The 26,855-nt window shown below is 37.7% G+C and overlaps 1 protein-coding gene across 4 annotated transcripts in view; it reads left to right on the top strand.

Annotated features, from left to right (window-relative positions):
- The window catches only part of PARP4 (poly(ADP-ribose) polymerase family member 4), a 267,433-nt gene that overhangs the window by 205,703 nt on the left and 34,875 nt on the right, over positions 1-26,855 (top strand). For all 4 annotated transcript variants that reach the window (XM_049867551.1, XM_049867549.1, XM_049867548.1 and 1 more), the window contains 12 exons: positions 669-806; positions 3,556-3,751; positions 4,828-4,895; positions 5,498-5,685; positions 8,460-8,559; positions 9,135-9,305; positions 9,803-9,883; positions 11,171-11,251; positions 12,340-12,435; positions 14,747-14,869; positions 19,788-20,840; positions 22,484-22,583. In XM_049867551.1, the coding sequence (XP_049723508.1) occupies positions 669-806; positions 3,556-3,751; positions 4,828-4,895; positions 5,498-5,685; positions 8,460-8,559; positions 9,135-9,305; positions 9,803-9,883; positions 11,171-11,251; positions 12,340-12,435; positions 14,747-14,869; positions 19,788-20,840; positions 22,484-22,583 (2,395 nt within the window). The remainder of the gene's footprint in view (positions 1-668; positions 807-3,555; positions 3,752-4,827; positions 4,896-5,497; positions 5,686-8,459; positions 8,560-9,134; positions 9,306-9,802; positions 9,884-11,170; positions 11,252-12,339; positions 12,436-14,746; positions 14,870-19,787; positions 20,841-22,483; positions 22,584-26,855) is intronic.

Genomic DNA, 26,855 nt, shown 5'->3' with positions numbered 1-26,855 from the left:
TTAAGGGCCAAAGAAGGTCACATGTTCAACTCCAGATTCAATGGGTGGAGAAATAGTTGCCACCTCCTGATGGGAGGAGCTGCTGAGCCACCTTGCAAAATGGCAAACATACAAGGATGGAAAGGATTTGTGGCCATATTTGCAATCTACCACATTGTCTTTATTGTCTTAAAGCTTATCATGTGCATTTAAAAAAATCATTCCATATTTATTAAAATGTAATTCTCAGATTTTTATTTAATTTTGTATTTTACTACTGTAGGTTATGTTTATTTTACTACTGTAGGTTATACTATATATCTGGTGTATATAACCTTCTGCTATATCCAGATAAATCTAAATATGCAGACTATATTTTTTGGATCCAGGGTTTGAGACTGTCTCAAACTGCATTTTTCTGCCTAAATGTGTCTTTGTAAATTAATCTTAGAATTTCGGGAGAGTAACTGATGTGATAATGGTCACATTGCTAAAGCTTACATTTCATAATTTTGTACTTTATATATGACTGTATTATTAATGTAGTTAATGTAATTGATCATTAATGTTAATGTAATTGGTGCAATTGCTCATTAATGAGAATGACTAGGGTTTCCTACTTGACAGATAAACGCAAACTGATAATGTGATATTAATCCATTATTTACTTTATTGTCATTGTTTTGTAGCGCACAGACTGCAAAGCTGTAATTAGCACTATGGAAGGTAGTTCCTTGGACAGCAATGGATTTTCTCTCCACATCGGTTTGTCTGATGCATATCTCCCAAGAATGTGGGTTGAAAAATATCCTGAGAAAGAAAGTGAGGTATACTGCTTCTTACTTAGAAATAGGAGACACTCGTGAAAAAACATTTCAGAATAAACTGGTTACTTAAATTTGCAAATTGTTGATAATACTGAAAAAATAGCATTAGACAATGTTGGACCACACAAGGATTTTTATTTTATTTTTTTATTGTGCTTTAGATGAAGGTTTACAGAGCAAACTGTTTGCTCATTTAAGCAATTAATACATATATTGTTTTGTAACATTGGCTTCCAACCTCAAGACATGTCAACACTGTTCCCCTCTCGACCTTGGGTTCCCTGTTACCAGCTTTCCTGCCCTCGCCTGCCTTCTTATCCCTGCCCCTGAGCTGATGTACCCATTTAGTCCTGTTTTGTTTCATCAGCCTGTCTAATCTTTGGCTGAAGGGTGAACCTCACCAGTGACTTCAGTACTGAATTAAAAGGATGTCCAGGGACCATACTCTCAGGGTTTCTCTAATCTCTGTCAGACCAGTAAGTCTGGTCTTTTTTTGTGTTAGAATTTTTTTCCACATTTTTCTCCAGCTCTGTCTGGCACCTTCTACTGTGATCCCTGTCAGAGCAGTTGGTGGTGGTAGTCAGCACCATCTGGTTGTGCTGGACTCAGTCTGGTGGTGGCTCTGGTAGTTGTGTTCCATTAGTCCTTTGGACTAATCTTTCCCTTGTGTCTTTGGTTTTCTTCATTCTCCCTTGCTCCACACAGGGCGGGACCAGTGGAGTATCTTAGATGGCCGCTCACAACCTTTTAAGACCCCAGAGGCTACTCACCAAAGTAGGGTACAGAACGTTTTCTTTATAAACTGTGTTATGCCATTTGAGCTAGATGTCCCCCGAGACCATGGTTCCCAGCCCCCAAGCCCAGTAATTTGGTCCCTCAGGAGGTTTGGATGTGTCTGTGAAGCTTCTATGACCTTGCCTTGGTTAAGTTGTGCTGACTTCCCCAGAACTGTGTACTGTCTTACTCCTCCCCAAAGTTACCTCTTATCTATTGTCTAGTGAGTGTTTTCCCTCCCCATACCTCCCCTCCCTAGTAACCATCAAAAATTGTAAATTTTTTTGTGTAAACCTTTTCATGAGTTTTTATAATAGTGGTCTCATTTTATTTGTCCTTTTGTGATTGACTTATTACACTCAGCATAATCCCCTCCAGATTCATCCATGTTGTGAGCTGTTTCATAGCTTTATCATTGTTCTTTATTATTGCATAGTATTCCAGTGTGTGTATGTACCATAGTTTGTTTATCCATTCACCTGTTGATGGGCACTTAGGTTGTTTCCATCTTTTTGCTATTGTGAATTATGCTGCAAAGCACATATGCGTTCATGTGATAGCTCTTATTTTTCCAGGATGTATTCCTAGGAGGGGGATTACTGGATTGTATGCTATTTCTGTTTCTAGCTTTTTAAGAAGCACCATCTCGTTTTCCAAAATGAAAAACTATTTGATTCCTACCAGCAGTGCGTAAGAGTTCCAAGCTTCCTGCAGCCTCTCCAACATTTGTTATTTTTCCTTTTTTTGATTTGTGCCAGTAGTGTCAGGGTGAAATGGTATCTCATTGTATTTTTGATTTGCATGTAAAAAAAAAAAGAAATTTTTTTTTTTTTTTAATGGCTAGTGATCTCTAGCCTTTCCACATGTTTCTCTTAGCTGCCTGAATGTCTTCAGGTAAAGTGTCTGTGTATATTCTTTGCCATTTTTTAATTGGATTATTTGCCTTTTTGTTGTAGAGGTATTGGATTTTCTTATAGATTTTAGAGATTAGACCTTTGTCAGATTCGTCATAGCCGATTTTTTTTTCCCAGTCCATAGGTTCTCTTTTTACTCTTTTGGCGAAGTCTTTTTATGAACATAAATGTTTAATTTTTAGAAGATCCCGGCTATCTAGCTTATCTTCTGGTGTTTGCCACACAAGGATTTTTAGACCATTGTATTCATTTCTCGCCTCACGTGGGCTCATGGCCTACCTGTTGGAAACTCCAGCACTGACATTCTACTTTTTATTTGAACTCTTAGTCAACTACCTTGTTGTTGAATAAATCTTAATTATTTTTATTTTTATGGTATTATTTTACCTTACAAGAAAATTTTGGAATTTTACATAGGTCTTTTCTAATAAAAATTGCGCATTGATGCAAATTCTACAGATCTTAGCTATATGTTTTGTACTTTGGAGCTATGCCTGAAGTGTTATTTTTATATAAATTATAGCATTTTTTATAATATGTAATTTATATAGCTTCATATAAATGATACCATTTAATTTATATAGCTTCATATAAATGATACCATTTTTCAAATGCCACAGTGAAGCATGGTAGTTAAAGGGTATGTCAATTAATAAGCACATTTTAATTTATCTTTTCCATAGGCATGAATTTCATGCATTGGGTGTGCTATGTCTCTGTACACACACACACACACACACACACACACACACACTGGTGGGTTTATCCTTTCGCTTCTTTGAGGTTTGTAAGATTTTTCTTGCCAGCTATTATCACTGTACATGATGCATACCTATCAGAGTTTGGAACCCAGTGAGTAATAGCTTACCTGAGCCCTGGTGCTTGTCACCAGTTTTTAATAAGCCATTTTTTTCTCTGTTACTGTATCCCAATGACGTGTCTTTACTTTTTGACCACCATTTAGAAAGATTGTGTAGGTAGGCTTTTAGATTGAAATTTTATGGCTTCTTAACACATAAAGTAGTACAGATATAAGAAGCTCTTTTTTTTTTTTCTTTTAGGCTTGCATGCTTGTCTTTCAGCCAGATTTTAATATCACCCTCCCTGAAACAGCCAAGAAAAGTGAAGTTATTATCTGTCTTGATTGTTCCAATTCTATGGAGGGTGAGGCATTCTTGCAAGCCAAGAAAATTGCCTTATATGCACTGTCCCTGGTGGATAAGAACCAAAAAATAAACATTGTCAAGTTTGGCACAAGTAAGTATTCTGTGGCTCTGAGCCAAAGTGAGCTTCCTCTATAATATGAACATACTCTCGTGTAGAGCTGAATCAGTGAACCCAAACTCATTCATAGAGTGAAAGGTAGCTCTGGAGCCAGATTGCCTGGGTTCAAATTTTGGCTTTACTGCTTATACACGGGGTGGTCATGAGTTGGAATCGACTCGATGGCAACAACAGCAGTAACCACCTTCTAGCTATATGTGTCATCTTATGCAGGTTTCTTGAACTTTTTATGCTTCACTTTATTCATCTGTAAAAGATGTTAATACGTAGGCCCTACCTCATAGGGTTGTTTTGAGGATTAAGTGCTTAAAGCAGTGCATAGTACATAGTAAGTGCCCTGTAAATATAACTATTAGTATTACTACTGACTGAACCAAAAGCAAAGCCCATGATCTGACATGAATGAAGGTCCTAAGAATAAGAACAGAATATTTGAAATCAGTATAGTCGTAGAATATCTATAAGGAATGGTCAGAAAACATCAGATGAGCACTATCAGAAGAAAAGTAACCCCATCCTCCAGGTTGGGCCACTGAAACATCTCAGCCTCCAAAAGGCACCTCTTTAGGAATGAAAGAAGGAACATAGAGTGGAATGAGGAGGTATACCACTTTCCGGTGATTGTTATATTCTGTGTCATTCAGCAAAAAGCCTGTCCTACTTTACAGTTGAGCTGGGATCTGCATGCTGCAGGGGGTAGAGGTCACGTTAGCATGAGGAGTGCAAAGCACATGCATGGAGAGTACACCTTTCATCATGGTCAACCTGCCTGTGCAATTTGGGACCCTTTGCACCTTTACATTCATGATATATTACAGAACAGAGGTCTACGCATTTAATTTGACTCATAACATTTTGAATAGTGAATAGTGAAATGCACATTTTGAATATACTGTGTTAAAATGAGAAAAGATAGTTTTCTTAAAAGTAAGGTATGCGCATAAATGTATAATATAGTCTTTAAGTTAGCAGTTGTGGTACAGGTGTTTATTAATAGTCAATAAAGTGAATATTTAATGGTAACACTGCATGCCAATCTTATTATGCAGGTTACAAGGAATTATTTTCATACCCTAAGTATATCACAAGTAATGATATGCCAACAGAGTTCATTATGGTAAGTAAAAGTGCCTTCCTTGATCTGAGCGTTTTTCTATTGAGTAGTACTGTTGAGGACTCACTCTCCATGAGGTCACTATCAGAAAAGCCCTAGTTCTTCAGTTTTTGTATATTGGCAGGTTTTTTTATTTTATTAATAAAAGTGATATGTACTCATTAAAGAAATATTGGATATTAAAAAAGAGTAGAAAGAAAAAATCAACAGTAGTCCCACCATCCAAATGTAACCACCATTAATGTTTTAGAGTGTTTTCTTCTCTCTGTTTGTTTGTTTGGGGCAAGCTAAGAGTGACCAGACTCTGCTTCAGCCTAGATTGGCAAACTTTTATATGATGTTTTGTCCCATTAAGTGAAGTGTATGTAATAGTTCTTTGAAAACTGTAAAAAAGTAAATAGATGCAAAGTAAAAATATCATTACAGTGTGACATGAAAGTAAACTCAAAGGATGTCAGTATAGTTGTTCCGTAAATGTATAAGTAGAAAAAAGGAAAATTTTCAATGACAGTATCTCTAGGAGGCATGTGTTTCAGGAAATGATGACAGTTCATGGTGAATATTCCCAACAATGAGTAAACAATCTCTTTCTTCATTTCCTCCAGGCTGCTACACCTACCATGGGAAATACAGACTTCTGGAAAACTCTCCGATATTTAAATTTGCTGTACCCTTCTCAGGGGCTACGGAACATCCTCCTTATATCTGATGGGCACATTCAGAACGAGAGCCTAACATTCAAGCTTGTGAAAAGAAATGTCCAGCACACCAGGATGTTCACCTGTGGCACTGGGTGAGTAGTCCTGCAGGCAGGCTTTTTGGTTGGTTTGCCCAGGGTTTTTGAAAGTTTTGAAGTTAATTAAAAAAAAAAACAAAACACTGACATCGCGTCGCTTCTGACTCATAAATAGGCTGTAATCTTTACGGAAACAAACTGCCACATCTTTTTCCTGTGGAGTGGCTGATGGGTTCGAACTGCGGACCTTTTGTTTAGCAGCTGAGTGCTTAACCATTGTGCTACCAGGGCTCCCATGAAGTGATAACAGTATGTAAAAGCTGTGTAGGGCAGAGATGAAGAGCAAAGCCTCTGGAGCCAGACCACATGGGTTTCAAAACCTAAGTCAGCCATTTGTTAGCTGTGACCTTGGGCAAGTTGCTTAACCTGTTATCTATAAAATGAAGATATAATAAAAATATCTACCTTATAGGCTTATTGTAAAAATTAAATCACTTAAGGAAAGCACTTGAAACTGAACCTGACACACGGTAAGCACCAAATAAATGTTGGATATTATTATTTTACATAAAACCCAAATTTCCAATCTGCCTCGAGATGTCTGAGGTTCTCGGAGCACATTTTCACAGAGCTATGTTTGACTGGAGCTAAGCAGCGCCTGCTGCTACTTCAGGCAGGCCTGGGCAGGCTAGTTAGACAGTCCCCACCCAGTTTGTTTTGCTTGTTCATATTACTTTTCTGGCTACTGTGAGCATTTGAACTTTATAAGGTAGACTTTAAATAGAATATTCCTACATGGAAGTGAAAACCCCTTGATTTCGGAATTGACCCCCTTTCCATTATATTTTGCTTCTTCTGATTGAACTAAGGTATGTGGTGGAAATAGAAGGAAAATACTGAACAGAAAGTGCTATACTGATGTTTGCATACAGCATAATCCTCTGGGCTTGTCCCTGAAGCCCCCTGTACTTGCCCTGCAGACACCCTTCCAGAAAAAGACCTGCCAGCTTTCTTTGTTCTGAGGCAATACAAGGATCCAACTCATCTCCCGGTACTCTAAACATACCCTCACCTTGACACTTTGAGGGGATGGGGGTGGGGGCAGGAAGTACAGGTCAGCTGTGTTCTCTGGATGCTCCAGGAGCCCAGGGCCCTTGGATGCTTGCTCCACTGCACTCAGGCCAGACCTGCCTGCCCCAGAGTGCTAGACACTCTGTCTCTCTTTTCGTCCCCTCCTTCGCAGTCACAGCTCCTGCCCTGTGACATCCAAGGCCTATCAGGGCGTCACAGACCATATTAAATTTATTCAACCTTGAGCGGACTCTAGCAGGAGTTTGTAGTAATGAGGCTTTACATGATTAGGTAGCACCTGTGAACTTGGGACTAGTCCATACTGTAGGGATCCGTCTTCTCCTTTCCACTGGTAGTATCCCTGCCTGAGCCAATGCTCCAGTAAATTTTTCCTGGTGTATGACAACACTGCCTACTTCCCCTCCATCAGACTCCACACTACCATGGAACAGGCCTGCTTATACTTCTTTGGAGAAGACTAGACCATGCTAAAGAGCAAGGTTCAGATGCTGTGGCTCAGACGGCACCATTTATTTCTGCCCTTACTCACTGAGCGCTCATCACAAGGTAGACTGTGCTAGGCACTGAGGCGCGGTACCAGGAGAGACTGGAAGAGTCCTGTGTTAAGAAGTTTTCATTCTAGGGGGCAGACAGTCAACAAGTAATCCTGCAAATTAGAGGGTGAGTTCAGGTTTTCTCAAGTGCTGGTAAGGAAATAGGGAAGTTGTGATCAAGGGTGAGTGGGGCTGGAGGGGGTAGAACCATGAGTCAGAAAGCCTCCCCTGAGGAGTGATGCTGTGCTGGTTACAGGACCCAGCCTGAAGGAGCTACAATTATCATGATTTATGTCATGATCTTTCTAAATGCTACTGCCTTGTTTTATACCTACATTTTATATTTACAAACTCTAGTACAGGTTCTGTAGTAATAGTGATCATCGGTTCTGCCTTTTTCCTGTTGAAATAACTTGTCCTCTGCAGTCCACACAATGGGGCACAAAAAAGATTCTAACTAGCCTAACTGACGAAATCTAGAAAATACTAATAACCTTTGTCTTAAGGATTTTCTAATCAACATCATAATCATTGTCAGTTAATTTTGAGGACAAAAGATAAAATCAGTCTTTAGCTTGGGCTAAAAAATATCTTAGAAATAATTTTAAACTTTTTTTCTGAAAAATAATTGATCATTTCCATAATATTTCAGGAAGAAACTTCCCAAGAAAGGCATTCTTGATTATTGAGAGAATCTTAATAGGATACTTATCACTTAAATATAAAAAATTTTCTTAGCTAGAGTGAGAATTACTTCTTTTATAACTTGTGCTATCTAGAAGTGATGTAATACAATTTAAGAGGTAGACTATTAACACTTTTGCCAGTTCTTGGCCTTTGGGATCCGGTTCGGGTAACTTTGACATTCATCAGAAGTAGGTTGATCTCTTCTGATACCTTTGGGGTTTTTTCAGAATCATCTACCTACTTAGGTAGACCAAAAGTCAAAAGTTCCTACCTTTTTCCTTATTTCTATAGTCGAAGATAAGAAAGTCCTCTGATACGTGGAAGCTGAAATTACCCAAACCTTCAGATATATCATACTGTCTATTACAAATTTTCTCTCTCTAACCTCAGATGTAGAAGAGTAAATTCTTCTTCATGTAATGCTTCTTCTATTCAGTTTTGAGCTTTGTCAACATTGTTAACATGTACTGCGAAAGTTTTCTAAAATTTCTTGAAAATTGAAACGTGAAATGTGATTAGTTCTACAGCAAATCGTCATATCTTAAGGACTTTGTCCCAGTGTGGTGCCGGAGTATTTGAATATTTTAACTCAAAATCCAAACATAGTTGGAAAACACAGGTATGATTTTTAAACATCTTATATGTAGTCTTCTGTTTATGTGTAGAAATATTCTAACAAGGGTAGTGACAGTAACTCCTATGCTTTCATTAATGGAATGAGGAGCCCTAAAGAGGCTAAAGCTACTGAAGGTCTGACCACCTGCCCTGATGACCATCTGCCTCGTACCTAGCAGGAACACAGTCAATACTTAATCGACTCATTCTTCTAGCTCATAATTTGATTACTGCTTTATAAAGTGTCACGGGTTGATTTTAAAAAGTAAAGTATTACATAGGTTTTGTTAGCATGAATTTTTATAAATGGAATTTATACCTATAGTTGCATTTTAGTAATTAGCTAATGAAATAATTTTATGACATTTTGTGAATTTCAGTTATGTGATAGTGCTATTATAAAAAAATTCGATATAGTTGCTTTTAAAAAAGTACCTGTAGCAGGAAAGAGAAAGAAACAAATGGCAACAATCCAAAAAGATTGAATGTAAAATTTATTTTAAATGTTAAATAACACTGTGAGCTCTGTGTTTCCTGGATGTAAAATTGAAAAAGGAATAATCCCTCTTTTGTGAATAGATAGAAGACCAAATGACTAGATTACACTCTCCAAGTTGCCACTCAGTCTCTGTCAAATGGCAGCAGCTAAGCACGAATTTGCCTGAACCTTTGCAGGCACCAGCCCAGGTGCAGTCTTTGTTCCACAATGACCTCCTCCTCGTCTATGGGTTTATTCCACATTGCACACAGGTACGAAGGCACATAATTTGTTTTACTATGGGAAGAGCAATGTAGTTTGCTAATAATTGTCTTTTTCTTGTTTTCTTTTTTCTCCTCCCTGTACCCCCTTCCAAATCATAGTATGCTGGCAAACTTTCTGCTGCTGAGAACATGTTCTTGTTAGGCACCATTGGGTCAATTCTGACTTATAGTGACCCCTTGTGCAGCAGAGCAAAACACTGCCCGGTCCTGAGCCATCCTCACAATCATTGTTATGCCTGAGCCCATTGCTGCGGCCACTGTGTCAATCCATCTTGTTAAGGGTCTTCCTTTTCTTCACTGACGCTCTACTTTACCGAGCACTATGTCCTTCTCCAGGGCTAGCTGGTGGTTAACCAGGAGTGCTGGAGAGCCTTTAAATTCCATTTCAAAGGGGAGAATAAATCACTGAAGGAATCACTGTTAGACTAACCAAGACACTGTGGAGTTGAAAAGCCAATGAGGAATTTTTTTTTTCCCCAATTCAGGCAACTCTAAGTGCATTAATTCAAGAGAAAGAATTTTGTACAATGGTGTCAACTACAGAACTTCAGAAGACAACTGGAACTGTAAGATTTAAAACTTAAAATATGGACCAAGTGTTCCAAAGCTGTAATTTTATATTTTAATATATAATGCTTCATCTACTTCTTTTGTTGTTTTTCTGTGCTGAGATTTCAACATGCAGTGTGAAGGATTGTTGTCTGTACAAATGAGGACACTTTCCTTAAGTTTCTAATGCAGAGGGTCTTTATCTGGGGTTCTGTGTCCGTAGATGAGCTTCAATGGGTGTGAATAAATTAAATATTGCATTTTATGCATGAAAAGTTTTCTAGGGAGATCTCAAAGATAGCCATGACACAATAAAAGTGTAATGCTACTGGTCTATTTTTTTTTTATATATATTAAGTATAACAGCACCAGAGTAAGAGTAAACCATATCATATATTGAGAATATGTTTGTTTTTTTCTATTTTTGGGTTAAAAGCAAATGAATTATCAAAAAAATTTGCAGTATTTGCATTAGTACTGAATCCACTGTAGTTTGAAAATTCTTTATGTATACTAATCACATATAGCTTGCTATTAATTGGAGTACTTTTATAACCAGATAAACTGTTTCCCAGATGTTGTTGATGTTTTTAAAAAATAAAATATGTCTTACTTTTTGACACTGAATCAGTAACTTTTGACTTATTACTTGATAGTGATTTATATATAGAACTTAAGGGAACTTAAGAACTTAAAGCTATATTGCTTTAAAAATTGAATCTGGGCGGAAGTTTTAATAGTCATGCTTACTTTATGAACTATGACCTTATCAAGAACAAAATTACAGGATTGGAGTTATCACTAAAAGCAGATATTGCCATTCAAGATCAGTTGCATTTCTTAGTCATCTGAGAGAAAAAGGAGGAAATCCTTCATAATGCAATTTTTGCTGCTCTTGTTCTTCAGAGTATATTAATGTTGGATATGTTCATGTTGGGCATTACAGGGACTAAGCTGACTCTTCCTGCAGGAAAGAAACAGTTTTAAAATTCTGAAATAAATTGAATTTATGTACTGGCCTTTCATAGAAAAGGCAAAACTGTAAGGATGGAAAACAGATCAATCAGTGGTTGTTGCTAGGGGCTGGAGCTGGTTAGAGGAGCAGGGGTAATATTTTAAAGTGAAGGACATGCTCTGTATCTTTATTTCGGTTGTGTAACTGTATACATTTGTTAAATCAAACTACACTTAAGAAGGGTGCATTTAATGTATGTAAATTATACTTCAATTTAAAAACTGGTTTTCTATGCAAGTCTTTAATTAGAAGCCATTGGAATCTTTTTTCCTTTGCCTCTTAAACATAGATGATTCACAAGCTGACAGCCCGAGCTCTCATTAGAGATTTTGAATATGGCATTCTCCATGAAAATGAAACACATCACCAGGTCTGTTTTTTTCATAGTAGAAACCATTATGCGTTGTTCTTGGTCATTCTTAAATTGAGTTATCTTCAAACATGTCAAATCAGGACAGCTGGGTGGAAAAGATGAGTGTGGTTGTGGGAGGCTTCATCATTGTCTCTGTTATATCTGTACCTGGGGTGCAGGGTGCTCAGTAAATGCATGTTGAATGAATTACCTAGGGAAAGAATGTTAGTGGTTTCCTGAGAATTCAGCCAAGGGAGGAAAGAGAACATTTACTAAGTGTCTGTAATGCACATGACCTCATTTCATTCTTATAACAAACCCATGTTGTAGGTGTTAGTATCCCCATTTTACTAATGAGAAACTCAAGTGCACAAGGGATTGGGAACCTGCCTCAGGACATACAGAAGAGACAAAGCCACTCCTCACTGTGCTGATGTCCTCCAGACAAGGGTCTACTCAGCCACCTACTCTGACTGTTCTGGTGTCTCTCACGGGCTGGAATCTCAAATGTGGCTGGGAGCATCAGTGCTCAGTGCCATCCCTAAAGGAAGGTGCCTGTGTGCCACTCAAGAGCCTGGACGCCCTCCAAGCAGTCCTGGCCAGTAAAAAACTACCTCTTGCTTTTCGCAGGACTCCTTTATTGCCCTCTGATTAGCAGCTTTGTGTTCAGTTTTCTTAAGGTCCTTTTTTCCTCTGAGAGGCAGCACTGAACTAAGAGCTAGGCGGCATGGCTCCTGATCAGCCCTGCCACTGACAAGTCATCTAACCTTTCCAAGCCTTGATTCCTTTTCTTTAGAAGGGGAACCAGACATCTGCCTTACAGGTTGTCTGTAAAAGAATGAGAAATTATAAAGAGCTACATAAATATGAATTATTTTTTCCAAATTAGCTCTTCAGTTGATCCTATTTTGCAGGAAACATTGGAGTCACCTATTTGATATTTACCTAGGATCATTGACTAAATAGTTTGAAATACTAATGAAATGATTTATTTGTCATAGAAAAATAACTTTTTAGATTACTTAATACTCTTTTAATTGGTCATATGTAGGTAAATAGTAAAAAATATAACAGGACATGATGTCATTTGTTTTATTCTATTCTAGATGAAGAAGCAAGTCTTGAAATCTCTGATTATTAAAATCAGTAAAGAAAACTCTCTCCTAACACAGTTTACAAGCTTTGTGGCAGTTGAGAAAAGAGTACGTATTGTTGTTAACTCATGGTTAAATTATTTATCTTTACATATTGAGAAAATTATTCTTGCTCTGATTGCTAATCTGCATTTCACAGAAAGAAATCTCAAACACAGGATTTTTCACATTTATGTGAGGTAGTGTGGCGGAAAGCACTGAATTTAATGTCAAAGAAAACTGGGCTTTCAATGTGATTAATCTTAAATAGTAAAGAAGTAAAGCTTGGATTAAACAATTGCTCATTATTATTATTATTAATGTAACTGAAGAATAATATTTAAAATGACTTTTTTTAGAAGAACTGATTTTCTAGTAATGTACAAAGCACAGTTTTTAGAGAACCCTAGATTTATTTCATAGATGCATTTTTGTCAAGTTCATACCAATATCCCTGCTTATTTCCATTAGAGATGCTAAGTTTCATATAAAGGGGGAGGAACACTTTCAATAGGCCCAGTTAGAACTTTTTATATGTGAGAAAACAAAAAGTGACTAGACCAGAGTCAGTCTTGTTGGGCATTGTAAAACTGTGTACAAATAGTTTTATGTATAATAGGAATTTCAATCTCTAAAGATTTTTCTGATATCTTAGTGTTTCAAAGTCAGTCGGTCTGGATTATAATAAAATATGACAAGGGCTGGCAGCTACCTGTAATAGCATCAGCGGTTCTCAATGGTGGTATCCTGTTCATTGAGTGAGGATTGCAGTCTGTACTAGGAGGATGAAACGTGACTCCTGCAAAGCCAGTGAGGCCGCCACACAGACAATGACTTTCATCACCTGCCTTCCCAAGACTTTTCCCAGGGGCTCATATATGACCTAGAATGCTAAGGTAGAAGTCAGACTGGTTGGTGGCCCTTACCGTAAGCAGTCCAGACCAAAAAACCAACCAAACCCATTGCTGTCTAGTCAATTCTGACTCATAGAAACCCTAGGACGGAGCAGAACTGCCCCATAATGTTTCCAGTGCTGTAAATCTTTACAGAAGTAGACTGCGACATATTTCTCCTGCATAGTGGCTGGTGGCTTTGATCTGTCGATCTTTTGGTTAGTGGCCGAGTGCTTTAACTGCTGCGCCACCTGGGCTCCATATCCAGCCCACTAAACAGATGTGTTTTATTTATTCTGAGAGTGTTTTCGAAAAATTGTTTTAGTTACTTAAATTTATCAGAGATTTTTCCCAAAGACGCAGATTTCTTAATTTTCTTGAAAAATCTGATGACCTGGCTATACTGCATTCCCGTTTTCACATGGCAGAGCTGAGTAGCAGCTCACATTCCAGTCTCACAAGAACTGTGTTGAGCTGCAATCCCTACCTGGCCTCTTATTTTGCTCTTTGACAGTAACTGAAGTTATCTGAGTTTTTGATGCCTCTATGAGTTTCTGGAACAGTAGCTGGACTACTCCCATAGGAAACCCTTGATATTTGCACCAGAAGGCATTCTTATTTCCACACAATCCTCCAAGGCCAGTCCAAAGAGATAAACTGCTCCTCTTCCACCTTTGCGACTCAGACTTCACAGTGGCTCCGAAAGAGGAGCAGTATTTTCACCATCCGGACATTTCAGGGAAATTCATTGCTTCCTCGTATAATTTTACTCTTCAGTTATCTGTAGTTCATAAGAAAGAATACGTCCCAAAAAAGGTTTCTTCACTTTTTCATAATGTAGTACAATAGTTAAGAGCAAAGGTCTTGAAGTCAGATAGAACCAGACTTGAATCTTGGTTAGACCAGTTACTGGCTTTGTGCAAGTTACATAGCCTCAATGTTCTCATTTGTGAAATGGTACTAGTAACAACACCTACTTCCATGGCTTATGAGGAGTGGAGATGAGGAGAGGCCAGGAGTGTCATAGAACCAGGGCCACCTCACATTCACAAATGGTCTCATCAGTATTAGGACTTATGATGATCTCTCTTAATGGGTTATATATATTATCATTTTTAATGTTATTAATTAGTTAAACGTATGTACTTTTAAGATACACTAAAATTTTGTAACATTTTTGGCATTTCTTTTATTTATCTAAGAACCTAAAAAAATAGAAAGGGCTCTAGACTTCCCTTACCCTCTGAGAGGTCATTTCTCCTTCCTAAGTTGCAGAGGAAAATCCATGTAAAGCAGTCAATGCAGTGCCCAGCCCCCAGTAAGTGCTCAAATAGCAACATCATTCTACTGACTCGTGGCTAAGGGTACATGTTCCAATCTTATACACAACCATATTCCAGATTAAACATTCACAGGCTTTAAAATTATAGTAGTGATTTTATTTGATAATGTCTGTTTTGGTTTAACCCAATTGTGATTCAATATAGGGTGAGAATGAGTTACCTTTTCCTAATATTCCAAATATTTTGGAACTTATTGCCAAAGAAGATGTGGACTTTCTGCCATATATAACTTGGCAGGAGGAGCAATCAGATGCCGGCATGACACAGGTAAATGTTAATTACCAAATAAGTTGGTATTTTTATATTTCCATGTTGGTGACGAATCTGCAATAGCACTCTTATGACCTGTATATGCAAAAACTGTTGTCTCCCTGATGATGAAAAATTTTTGCACATTTACGAAAATGTGCATGATCGAGGAAAACGTATCAGACATTTTAACTGAGAGGGTAGTTGTAAAGTACAAGAGAACAAGTGTGGTTAGGCTTCATTCATGGATAGGTAAACAGAAAATTAAAATCATTCACTCCAGGGGGCCCCAAGGAAACTCCCTTTCAACTGATTGACTGCTCATAACAGATCTCATCATGATGATTACATTATATCAGATCTCATTATGGAGGTGAGTACATCATTACATAACTGCCAAACCACTGAGAATCATGGCCCAGCCAAGTCAACACACAACCTTAACCATCACACTTCCCTAGTTACAACCCTATTAGATAAAAGAGCACCCATGTAGTTGCCACAGAATAGATGGGTTGTGGCAGGGCTGGATGAGTGGGCATGGCACAACTAGCCATCTGAAATCCTATTTTGGAATGAACCAAGGCTACAAACCAAAACTATATTAAAAAGCTAGCAGCAAGGTGCTCTTTGAATAGTGTTTCAAAAATCTGCAAGAGATTTAGACATATGACAAATAAAATTCAAAGACAATAATGAACTGGGAAAAAATATTTGCAACAGACACAGATTAACTTTTTTAACATGTAAAGAGCTCTTAAAAATTATTAAAAAGACCAGTAATCCCATAGGAAAATAGGCAAAGGATTTGATCATATATAAAGAAATAGTATGACTCAAACATATGAAAGCTACTCAACCTCATGGTTGCCAAGAGAAATGCCAATTAAGAATCCAGTGAAATTCTGTTTTTTTTTTTTTTTAAATCTATCAGAATGGCAAAGATCAAAAAAGGAAGATAAGTGGAAGGTCAGAAAATATAGTGGTTAAGAAAACAGGAGTTATGGTTTGAATCCCCACCCCACTTAACTAGCTATGTGACCATAACCTCTCAGTGCACCAGTTCTTTTTTTTTTTTTTTTGTATATATTCTTTTTTTTTTAAATAATTTTTATTGTGCTTTAAGTGAAAGTTTACAAATCAAGTCAGTCTCTCACATAAAAACTTATATACACCTTACTAAAAAAAAAAATACACCTTACTACATACTCTCAATTACTCTCCCCCCAATGAGACAGCCCACTCCCTCCTTCCAGTCTCTCTTTTCGTGACTATTTTGCCAGCTTCTAACACCCTCTACCCTCTCATCTCCCCTCCAGACAGGAGATGCCAACATAGTCTGAAGTACCCGCCTGATGCAAGTAGCTTACTCCTCTTCAGCATCTCTCTCCAACCCACTGTCCAGTCCAATCCATGTCTCACGAGTTGGCTTCAGGAATGGTTCCTGTCCTGAGCCAACAGGTTTGGAGACCATGACCGCAAGGGTCCTTCTAGTCTCAGTCAGACCATTTAACCGGGTCTTTTTATGAGAATTTGGGGCCTGTGTCCCACTGTTCTCCTGCTCCCTCAGGGGTTCTCTGTTGTGTTCCCTGTCAGGGCAGTCATGCTCCAATTCTTTGTGCTCTAAAATGGTGACAATAATTGAACCTGACTCATAGAGTTGTGAATAGTAAATGAATTAGTACATGTAAGACCCTTAGAACATGTCTGGTTCTTGGTAGGCATTCAATAATGTCAGCATTATTATTAGCAAGAGTGCCTGGAAATAGTCTGATAGAGACTGGAGGAACCCCTGAGACTAATGCCCTAAGACAGCCTTCTAACGGAAACTGAAGATACTCCCAGAGACCACCTCTCAGCCTATAAAATAAACAATAATACCCATGAGGAATGTGCTCCTTAGAATAATCAATTGTACAGGACCAAAAGGGTAGTGATTGCCCAAAAGCAAGATGAAAAAGCAGGGAGGGGCAGGGACACTGGATGAATGAAAACAAGAAAGCCAGGGAGGAAATGGGAATAGGGCTGACATGTTGCAGGGATTGCAACCAATGTCATGGAACAGTTTGTGCATGGAATGTTGATGGAAAAACTAATTTGCTATATAAACTTTCACTTAAAGTACAATAAGGTGTAAAAAAAAAAAAAAAAAAAGTGGTAAAGGCACTTTCCTCCAAGCTGGTGGGAGTGTAAATCAGTACAACCTCTTTGGAGGGCAGTCTAGCAACATCTATACTACCGTTATAAAGAATAAGGCAGCTCTGTTTGTATTGTGGAGAACTCTGTGAATAGTTTGCTACTATAAATGGAAGCAGCAGTCAAGAAATCAAACATTGTATTGAATTGGGCAGATCTGCTGCAAAAGACCTCTTTAAAGTGTTAAAAAGCAAAGATGTCACTCTGAGGGCTAAGGTGCACTTGACCCAAACCATGGTATTTTTAGCCACCTCATATGCATGTGAAAGCTGGACAGTGAATAAGGAAGACTGAAGAAGTATAGATGCATTTGAATTATGGTGTTGGTGAAGAATATTGAATATACCATGGACTGCCAAAAGATTGAGCAAATCTATTTTGGAAGAAGTACAGCTAGAATGCGCCTCAGAAGTGAGGATGGCAAGACATGGTCTCATGTACTTTGGACATATTATCAGCAGGATCCAGTCCCTGTAGAACGACATCATGCTTGGTAAAGTAGAGGGTCAGTGAGAAAGAGGAAGATCCTCAATGAGATGGATTGACACAGTGACTGTCATGGATTGAATTGTGTCCCCTGAAATATGTGTTACCAGTTTGGCTAGGCCACGATTCCCAGTATTGTAATTGTTCACCATTTTGTCATCTGATGTGATTTCCCTATGTGTTGTAAATTCTACCCCTTTGACATTAATGAGATGGGATAGGTGGCAGTTATGTTAATGAGGCAGGACTCAATCTACGAGATTGGCTCATGTCTTGAGCCAATCTCTTTTGAAATATAAAAGAGAGAAGTGAGCAGTGAGACAAGGGGACCTCATACCACCAAGAAAGCAGCACCAGGAGCAGAGTGCATCCTTTGGACCCGGGGTTCCTGTGCAGAGAAGCTCCTAGTCCAGGGGAAGATTGATGAGAAGGACCTTCCCCCAGAGCCGACAGAGAGAAAGCATTCCCCTGGAGCTGATGCCCTGAACTTGGACTTCTAGCCTATTAGACTGTGAGAAAACAAATTTCTCTTTGTTAAAGCCATCCACTTGTGGTATTTCTGTTATAGCAGCACTAGATAACTAAGACAGCGGCTGCAACAATAGGCTCAAACACAGCAATGATTGTGAGGATGGCACGGGACCAGGCAACGTTTCATTCTGTTGTACATGGGGTCGCTGTGAGTCGGCACTGACTCGACAACACCTAACAATAACAACACTTAATGTACGAACAAAATAGGTGAAAAATGTATTGGTGGTGGTGTTGTTCGGTGGCGTCGAGTCGGTTCCGGCTCATAGCGACCCTTTGTACAACAAAAGGAAACATTGCCTGGTCCTGAGCCATCCTTACAGTTGTTGAAAAAAAAATAAAAATGTATTAGTGACTTCTTAATTTTCATTTTGTTCTTTATGAATGAAGAGCATGTTTTCCTATTCTTAAGGGTCTACATATCTCCCTTTTTATGAACTGTCTGTTCATGTCTTTTGTACTTTTTTATTGTGCTGTTTGTTAGTCATTTTCTTATTTATTTTAGGAAAGTTTATATATTTGGGAAATGAGCCCTTAGTAATGTGAATTCCCTGAAATTGCTCATGCAGTTTGAATTTTTCCTGATATAAAATAAGAAGTATGGAACCAACTTTTTTATTCTTTTCCAGATGGCTACCCACTTCTCCCAATACTGTTTATTGAGTGATTATTCCTTTTCTCCCACTGATTTGAAATACCCTTTTCATCTTCTAAATACCCATGTTTAGGGGTATATTGCTTGACTATCTGCTCTGTTCCATTGATCTATCCATTTTAGTTATTGTAGTTATTAGAAAATGCTTTAACATCTGATGGACCTAATACATCGCTATTGTTCTTTTTGGATTGCTTGTCTAATTCCAAAAAATATTTCTGAACCAGATAAACATTGTTTAAAAAATATTGTTTTTAAATGTGTGTTTTATTATGTGTTTTGTAGTATTAATTATTTAAATGTATGCTTGGAACTTGGCTGAGTTGGAAAAGGGGTACTGCTTTTTTAAAAGCTCATTTACTTTGATGCATTTAGGGACTAATTATTTACAAAAGTATTAAAGCTAAAGAACTTACCGTGCGTATGAAACTTGATTTGATTATATGCAGCTTTTTAAGGGACACCATATTTAGATTGAAATAATAGTAAAATAGCATCTTTTCATTCCCCTGTGTTATCCATATTGTTCTACTCTGGTATGAAGATACATTCATTTAGTTACTTTAATTAAAGCCTTTGAAATATCTTTTCATTTTTCTCAGTTTCTTAATATTGCTGAAAACCAGGATAAAAAACTAGAAAAAATTACTTCAAATCGTTAGCTTATTTTAGGGCTAATTTACAGACTGTAATTCTGCTAATTGTAACATTTTGGGCAAGTCACTCTATTCCTATGGTTTTCAGTTTCCTCATACGTAAAATGAGGAGTGCTTAAAGTTCTGTGATTCTAAAGAGATGAAAAGCTTTAAGTACCTGATATATTTATTGCTGACATTCTCTCCAGGCCTCAAATTCCATATTTATAAAATGAGGGAGTCATACTTAAATGATACTGAAGATCTCTGGTTTTATCTTCAATGTTTTTGCTCATGTCGATGATCCTGATTCTGGGACTCAAGATCTGGCGTAAACAATTGCTTGACTACAAGAAAGTCTTCAGTATGCTTGTTGGATTGTTAGTTTTATTCTGTATTTTCTTCTTACATTACAATTTTCTCTTCTGGGTAGATTGTTTCAGCATCCTCTGAACTGAACGAAGAGTTGCAACCCAAATCTTTGACTGAAAGAGAAGTTAAATCACTCAAGATGGAAGTGTCTGAAGATGTTGAAGTGTTTAATTTAGCCACACAACTACCAGTACAACCTTCAATATGCAATTCTGAATGTAGACTTGTGGCAAAGCCATTGGATTTAAGCTGGATGAATTCATTAAAAAAAAGAGGAATTAAAGCACAATTTAGGAAATCCTCTTTAAACAGAAAAAATGCTGTTTTCAAGCCTTCTCTTTCTCTTGATGCTGCACCCACTCCCCTAGGTGCCTTTCACGTTGATTCTGCTTCTCTCTCCCCTCCCAGCTCTCCTCAGAACTCTGTTTTTGGTTCTCCTGCTAGTCTCAGACAGTTTGGTCCATCTAAATATGACCAAGACCTTGAGACTGACAGTTGTACTGACATTTCTGTTAAGTTGGATTTCCCTTCCAGGCTGCCACCCCAGAACCCACCTTTTAGATCCCGTGCCTCTTCTCTTTTTTCACCTGTATTGTTTGGCTCCAAACAGATTGATCGATCTAAAATTTACCAAGACCATGAGATCTATGGAAGTGGCAGTTCTACTCCCAGACCACATCTTTTTCTTCCTGTTCCTAGAGTTCCTCCCCCTGTTTCAGCCACAGGTTTTGGCGTTCCCTCTCCTCTTCATTTTCAAAATTCTCTGGGTCCTTTGAGTGCCAATTATAAGCCACCAATAGATGTACTTGGGTTTGCTAGCAGTGAGTCAGGAGTTTCTTTTCCATTAACTCTTTCTGCTGGAAATGTATTGTCACATGCTCCCCAACATGATCTTTGGACTGCCTCAATTCATGAAAGTTCTTCTGAAATGAAAAGTAATGAAAGGCCAGTGCTTCAAGCACGTAGGTTTTCAAAAAGGGTAGCAAAATCTGATGTAACAAGAAGTGATTTTACCTCAAGCTTTCAGGCACAAAATAATGAGGATGACAAAGTCTGCAGAAAAAGCTGGAGGAATTTTGTGCCTTGGACTAAACTCTTCAGTCTACAAACTGAGGTATTGATCTTATTTCTTTTTAAGCCTGTAGTTAGTTAGCTTCATAGTTTATGACCATCCCTTGGTCATAAACAACAAATCAACAGATCACTTCCTTCATCAAGGAAATCTTGCTACCCGTAAATAAATAAGTCCACTGAACTAAAAAATGTACTTCGTGATGTATTTGACTGGTGTTTCTCTGTTAAGTGTTAATCTGAAACATCATTCTAGTGCACGCTAATATTCCTTAGTTGAACATTAACATCCCTGCACAGGTCATAGAGTAAGCTAAAAAACTGATGAATTGAAATTTATGTAAATTTCCTTTTGGAAGTAAAGCGCAAGTGCTGGAAGTATAGCCTAAATAATTTCTACATAATGTCTTTGAAATATAGATATGATTTAGTATAATTGTGGTTAGAACTTATTATTTCTTTTGTTAAGCTAATAAACAGCCTATAAAAACCAAGGCCCAATCTCACATCTCTATTTATTTATTTATTTATTTATTTGTTTGTTTATTTATTTATTTATTTATTTTAAATAGTAAAGTGAAAAGGCAGCTTGATTTAGTATGATAAGACTAAGTCTGAGTCCCAGCCCTACCACTTTTGATTTTAGGCAAGTCAGATAACGTTTTTGAGTTTCAATTTCTTCATCCATATTATGGGGATAGTAATAGTGTCTGCCTCCTAGAATGTTTGTGATGTTTAAACAGGATAATAACAGCTGCCCAGCTTTCCTTACATGAGATAATGTACATAAAAGCAGTGTGGGAAGGAGTATAGCAGTTAGTCAAGATTGTGGGCCCTAGAGCCATACTATTGGATTTTAAATCCTGGTTCTGCTGCGTATCAGCAGTGTGACTTTAAACAAGTTAATTTCACCTTTCTGGACCTTGTGTCTTCATCTGCAAAGTGAGTGTAATAATAATCCTTACATAAGAAGTTGCTGAAAAGATAAAAAAAAGTGTACCTGACATTAGTTCAATTTGGGTTGGCACGTATTATTCATGTTCTTATTTTTTAAAGTTCTTGGCATAGATCCTTTAACCTGTGCACCTGCTTATGACTGCATCCTCATTTCTGCTTCCTATGTTAGTTTCCCTAAGACCTCGGTCTATCTCCTTCAAGGTTAGGATCGCCATCTTCAGGCTTACCATGCTTTCATGAGCATGTGATAAAGATCAGTCTTTGAAGTAGTGGCTCTTAGCTGAGGAGGACAGGAGATGGTAGATACAGGGAAGTATATATGTAGTTTCAAAAAGCATGTTCAATATTAAATTTTATATTTAGAAAAGTACAATTTTCAAGTTTTAGACTCTGAAGGCCAATTTTTTTATGTTGAACAAAAGAGATAATGATATTTAAAAGTCTGACACACTGGTTCAAAGCATTGCTAGAACAAAAACAAAAAAATAGAAAATACCATTTTTTAAACTCTCTACACATGAACTTCTTTATTTAAATGACTTTAGATACTTAGTGTCATAGTGTTTATGAGATTCAAAACAATTCTGTATCACTAGTCTATGAAGAGCTTTGATTTTATGGTAACAAAATTTTCAGAAATGTTTCAATTAACCGAATTGAAATAGTGGAAACTTATTATGTGATGAAATTCTAATGATGTGACTTAAATTCGTTTTCTTAATTTTATAGGATGGCTTCTGGAAACTTACTCCAGAACTGGGATTTATATTAAACCTTAATACAAATTTTTTAAACAGCTTTCTTGAACAAAAAGGCATTCGATCTCTAGGTAAGTCGCTATTTTTTCCAGCACATTAATTGTTATAAATTATTTTTTTTGAATAGTATAATAGTAATTATGTAACTAATGTATAAGTGGGATTATATTTGTTGACCAGCAAAAGGTAGGGGATTAATTTTAGTCATACCACACAAATTTATTAGCATAAGTAGCACTGACTACTCAAAAAAAAAGAAAACCTTGGTTTTAACTGAGTTTAACACAGCTTAATACAATAATAGATTATTTTTTACTCACATCACTGTCAAACATTGGTCAGCAAGGACAGAGCATTTAGAGAACCAGACTCCTTCCATACTGAGGCTTTGTAATCTTTAATATGTAGCTTTAAAATTGCCCTGGTGGAAAAATACAAAAAGATTACTCTGGCATCTGTCACCTGGCAGACAGGAGGAAAAGAGAGAAAATATGGCCAGAACTAGTTATCCAGGTACAAAGGGACTAGGAAATGTAGTTTAGTTTTGTGCCCAGGAAGACAAAACAAATTTGAAGAGCATCTTGCCAGTTGTCTTCCAGAGCAAGGACTTCAGCCTCTCTGGATCTCAGTTTCTTCTTCTGACAATGAAGGGATGGATGAGGAGATCTTAGACATCCAGCAAGTGGCTTGAAGTTCAAATGCTAGTCCTGTTCTAAGATATTTTTCTTATAAAATAAATATTAAGCAATTAACCTGTATTTGTAGATGAAGTGAACTGCCACCACCTCTAAAATGTCAGCCTTTTCATAATCCAGGGTAGATGAGTTAGCTGATTTTTAGTCTGTTTGACCTGCACTAGACTAAAAAGGAATGATGAAAATAGGGATGAAGAGAAACTTCTTGTTCTTGGAATAGTGAAAGAACTTGTATATGACTAATTCTGTCAATAAGAGTTTTAATTTCTGGACAAAATATTAAAAAAAAAAAAAGTTTTAAAGTCCAACACCCATTTCACGATAAAAACTCTCAGCAAAGTAGGAATAGAAGGAAAATTACTAAACATTATTAAGGGCATTTATACAAAGCCAACAGCCAACATTATCTTATCAGAGAGAGACTGAAAGCATTCCCCTTGAGAACAGGAACCAGACAAGGATGCCCTTTATCACCATTCTTATTCAACATTGTGCTAGAGGTCCTAGCCAGAGCTATTAGGCTAGATAAAGAAATAAAGGGCATCCATATGAGTCAGTGGTTTTTTTTTTTTATATTGGCAAAGAAAAAGTAAAGATACCTCTGTTTGCAGATGACATGATCTTTTACACAGAAAAACCTGAAGAGTCCTCAGGAAAGCTACTGAAACTAATAGAAAAGTTTAGTAGTGTATCAGAATACAAGATAAACGTATATAAATCAGTTGGATTCCTCTTCATCAACAAAGGGAATGTCAAAGAGGAAATCACCAAATCAATACCATCTACAGTAGCCCCTAAGAAGATAAAATACTTAGGAATAAATCTAAACAGAGACATAAAAGACCTGTAGAAAGAAAACTATAAGACACTACTGCAAGAAACCAAGAGAGTCTTAGTCGTACATAAGTGGGACAACATACCTTTCCCATGGATAGGAAGACTCAACATTGTAAAAATGTTTATTCTACCCAAAGCAAAGTATAGATACAATGCAATCCCAATCCAAATAGCAGTGACATTTTTTAATGAGATGGAGAAACAAATCACCAACTTCATACAGAAGAGAAAGAGGCCTCGGATAAGTAAAGCATTACTGAAAAAGAAGAACAAAGTGGGAGGCCTCACTGTACCTGATTTTAGAACATATGATACCACCACAGTAGTCAAAACAGCCTGGTACTGGCACAACAACAGATACATACACCAATGGGACAGAATTGAGAATCCAGACATAAGCCCATTCACATATGAGCAGCTGATATTTGACAAAGGCCCAAAATCTGTTAAATGGGGAAAAGACAATCTCTTTAACAAATGATGCTGGCATAACTGGATATCCATCTGTAAAAAAATGGAACAAGATCCATATCTCACACCATGCACAAAAACAAACTCAAAATGGATCAAAGACCTAAATATAAAATCTAAAATGCTAAAGATTATGGAAGAAAAAATCGCTATAATGCTAGAAGCCCTAATACATTGCATAAACAGTATACAAAACATTACTAACAGTGTGAACACCAGAAGAGAAATTAGATAACTGGGAGCTTCTAAAAGTCAAATGCCTATGCTCATCCAAAGACTTTCCCAAAAGAGTAAAAAGGTTCCCTACAGATTGGGAAAAAGGTTTTAGCTATGACATTTATGATCAGCTTCTGATCTCTAAAATCTACAGGATACTGCAAAAACTCAACAATAAAAAGTCAACTTGATTAAAATATGGTCAAAAGATATGAACAGGCACTTTACCAAAGAAGACATTCAGGCTGCTAACAGATACATGAAGAAATGCTCATGATCTTTAGCTATTAGAGAAATGCAAATCAAAAATACAACGAGATTCCATATCACCCCAACAAGGCTGACATTAATCCAAAAAACACAATAAATGTTGGAGAGGTTGTGGAGAGACTGGAACACTTATACACTGCTGGTGGGAATGTAAAATGGTACAGCCACTTTGGAAATCAATTTTGCACTTCCATAAACAGCAACAATTAGAACTACCGTATGACCCAGGAATTCCACTCCTTGGAATATACCCTAAAGAAATAAGACCCTTCACACAAACAGATATATGCACACCCATGTTCATTGCAGCACTGTTTATAATAGCAAAATGATGGAAGCAACCAAGGTGCCCATCAACGGATGAGTGGATAAATAACTTATGGTATATTCACACAATGGAATAATACACAAAACGGTTGAGAACAATGATGAATCTGTGAAACATTTCATAACATGGAGGAATCTGGAAGACATGCTAAGTTAGTCAACTGCAAAAGAACAAATATTGTATAAGAGCACTATTATTAGAACTCTAGATAAAGTTTAAACACAGAAGAAATATTCTTTGATGGTTACAAGGGTGGGGAAGGAGGGAGAGGGATATTTACCAACTAGATACTAGACACAAATTTTTTTAGGTGAAGGGAAGGGCAACACACAACACAGGGATAGTCAGTACAACGGAACGAAACCAAAAGCAAAGAAGTTTTCTGAATACAACAAAACGCTTTGAAGGCCAGAGTAGCAGGGATGGGGGCCTGGGGACCGTGGTTTCAGGAGACATCTAGGTCAATTGGCATAACAAAATGTATTAAGAAAACTTCTGTACTCTGGTGAGAGGCGTCTGGGGTCTTAGCAAGCATAAATTGGTCTCAACCTGGAGCAAAGGAGAATGAACACCAAAGATACAAGGTTAACATTAGCCCAAGAGACAGAGAGGGACACATAAACCAGAGACTCTATCAGCCTGAGACCAGAAGAACTACATGGTGCCTGGCTACTACTGATCAGAGACCGGAAGAACTAGATGGTGCCTGTCTACCACTGATCACTGCCCTGACAGGAAACACAACAGAAAATCCCTGAAGGAGCAGGAGAACAGTGGGATGCAGATCTTAAATTCCTGTAAAAAGACCAGCCTTAATGGTCTGACTGAGACTGGAGGGACCCTGTTGGTCATGGTTGCCAGACCTTTTGATAGCCCAGGATTGGAACCATTCCTGAAACTAACTCTTCAGACAGGGATTGGCCTAGACTATAAGATAAACAATGACACTGGTGAAGAGTGAACTTCATGGCTCAAGTAGACACATGAGACTATGTGGATGACTCCTGTCTGGTGGCGAGATGAGAAGCAAGAGGGGTACAGGAGCTGGTTGAATAGACATGGGGAATACAGCATGGAGAGGAAGAATGTGGTGTCTCATTAAGGGGAGAGTAGCTGGGAGTGCACAGTGGGGTGTGTCAGGCTTTTTATATGAGAGACTGACTAGATTTATAAACTTTTACCTAAAGCTCAATAAAAACCACAACAGCAAAAACCTGTTTGAAGGCCTGAGGAGCAACCAAAAACAGGGAGAAGCTAGAGGGGACACCGTCATTGAAAGAAGAGGAGCAAACTAAGTGAGCTTCACATTTATCCAGTTTCTCACCAAACAGTACTTCACAGTTCATGAAGCATTGGGAGGTTATAACTGAAGTAGAAACAGTCCTAATAGGATGAGAACATGGGATCTGAGTGCCAGGCTACCAGAGTGTCTGGAAATTAAGGATGAAAATCCTCGAGATGAGGGAGCCACAGAGCAGGGAGCTCTGAAATCTGTAAAAATTCCCCTTAGTTCCTTGGCTCATCCC

The sequence above is a fragment of the Elephas maximus genome, chromosome 23 (assembly GCF_024166365.1).
Source record: "Elephas maximus indicus isolate mEleMax1 chromosome 23, mEleMax1 primary haplotype, whole genome shotgun sequence".
NCBI classification, from domain to species: Eukaryota; Metazoa; Chordata; class Mammalia; order Proboscidea; family Elephantidae; genus Elephas; species Elephas maximus.
Note: the sequence above shows the minus strand (reverse complement) of the source record. Positions and strands in the feature narration are given on the sequence as shown.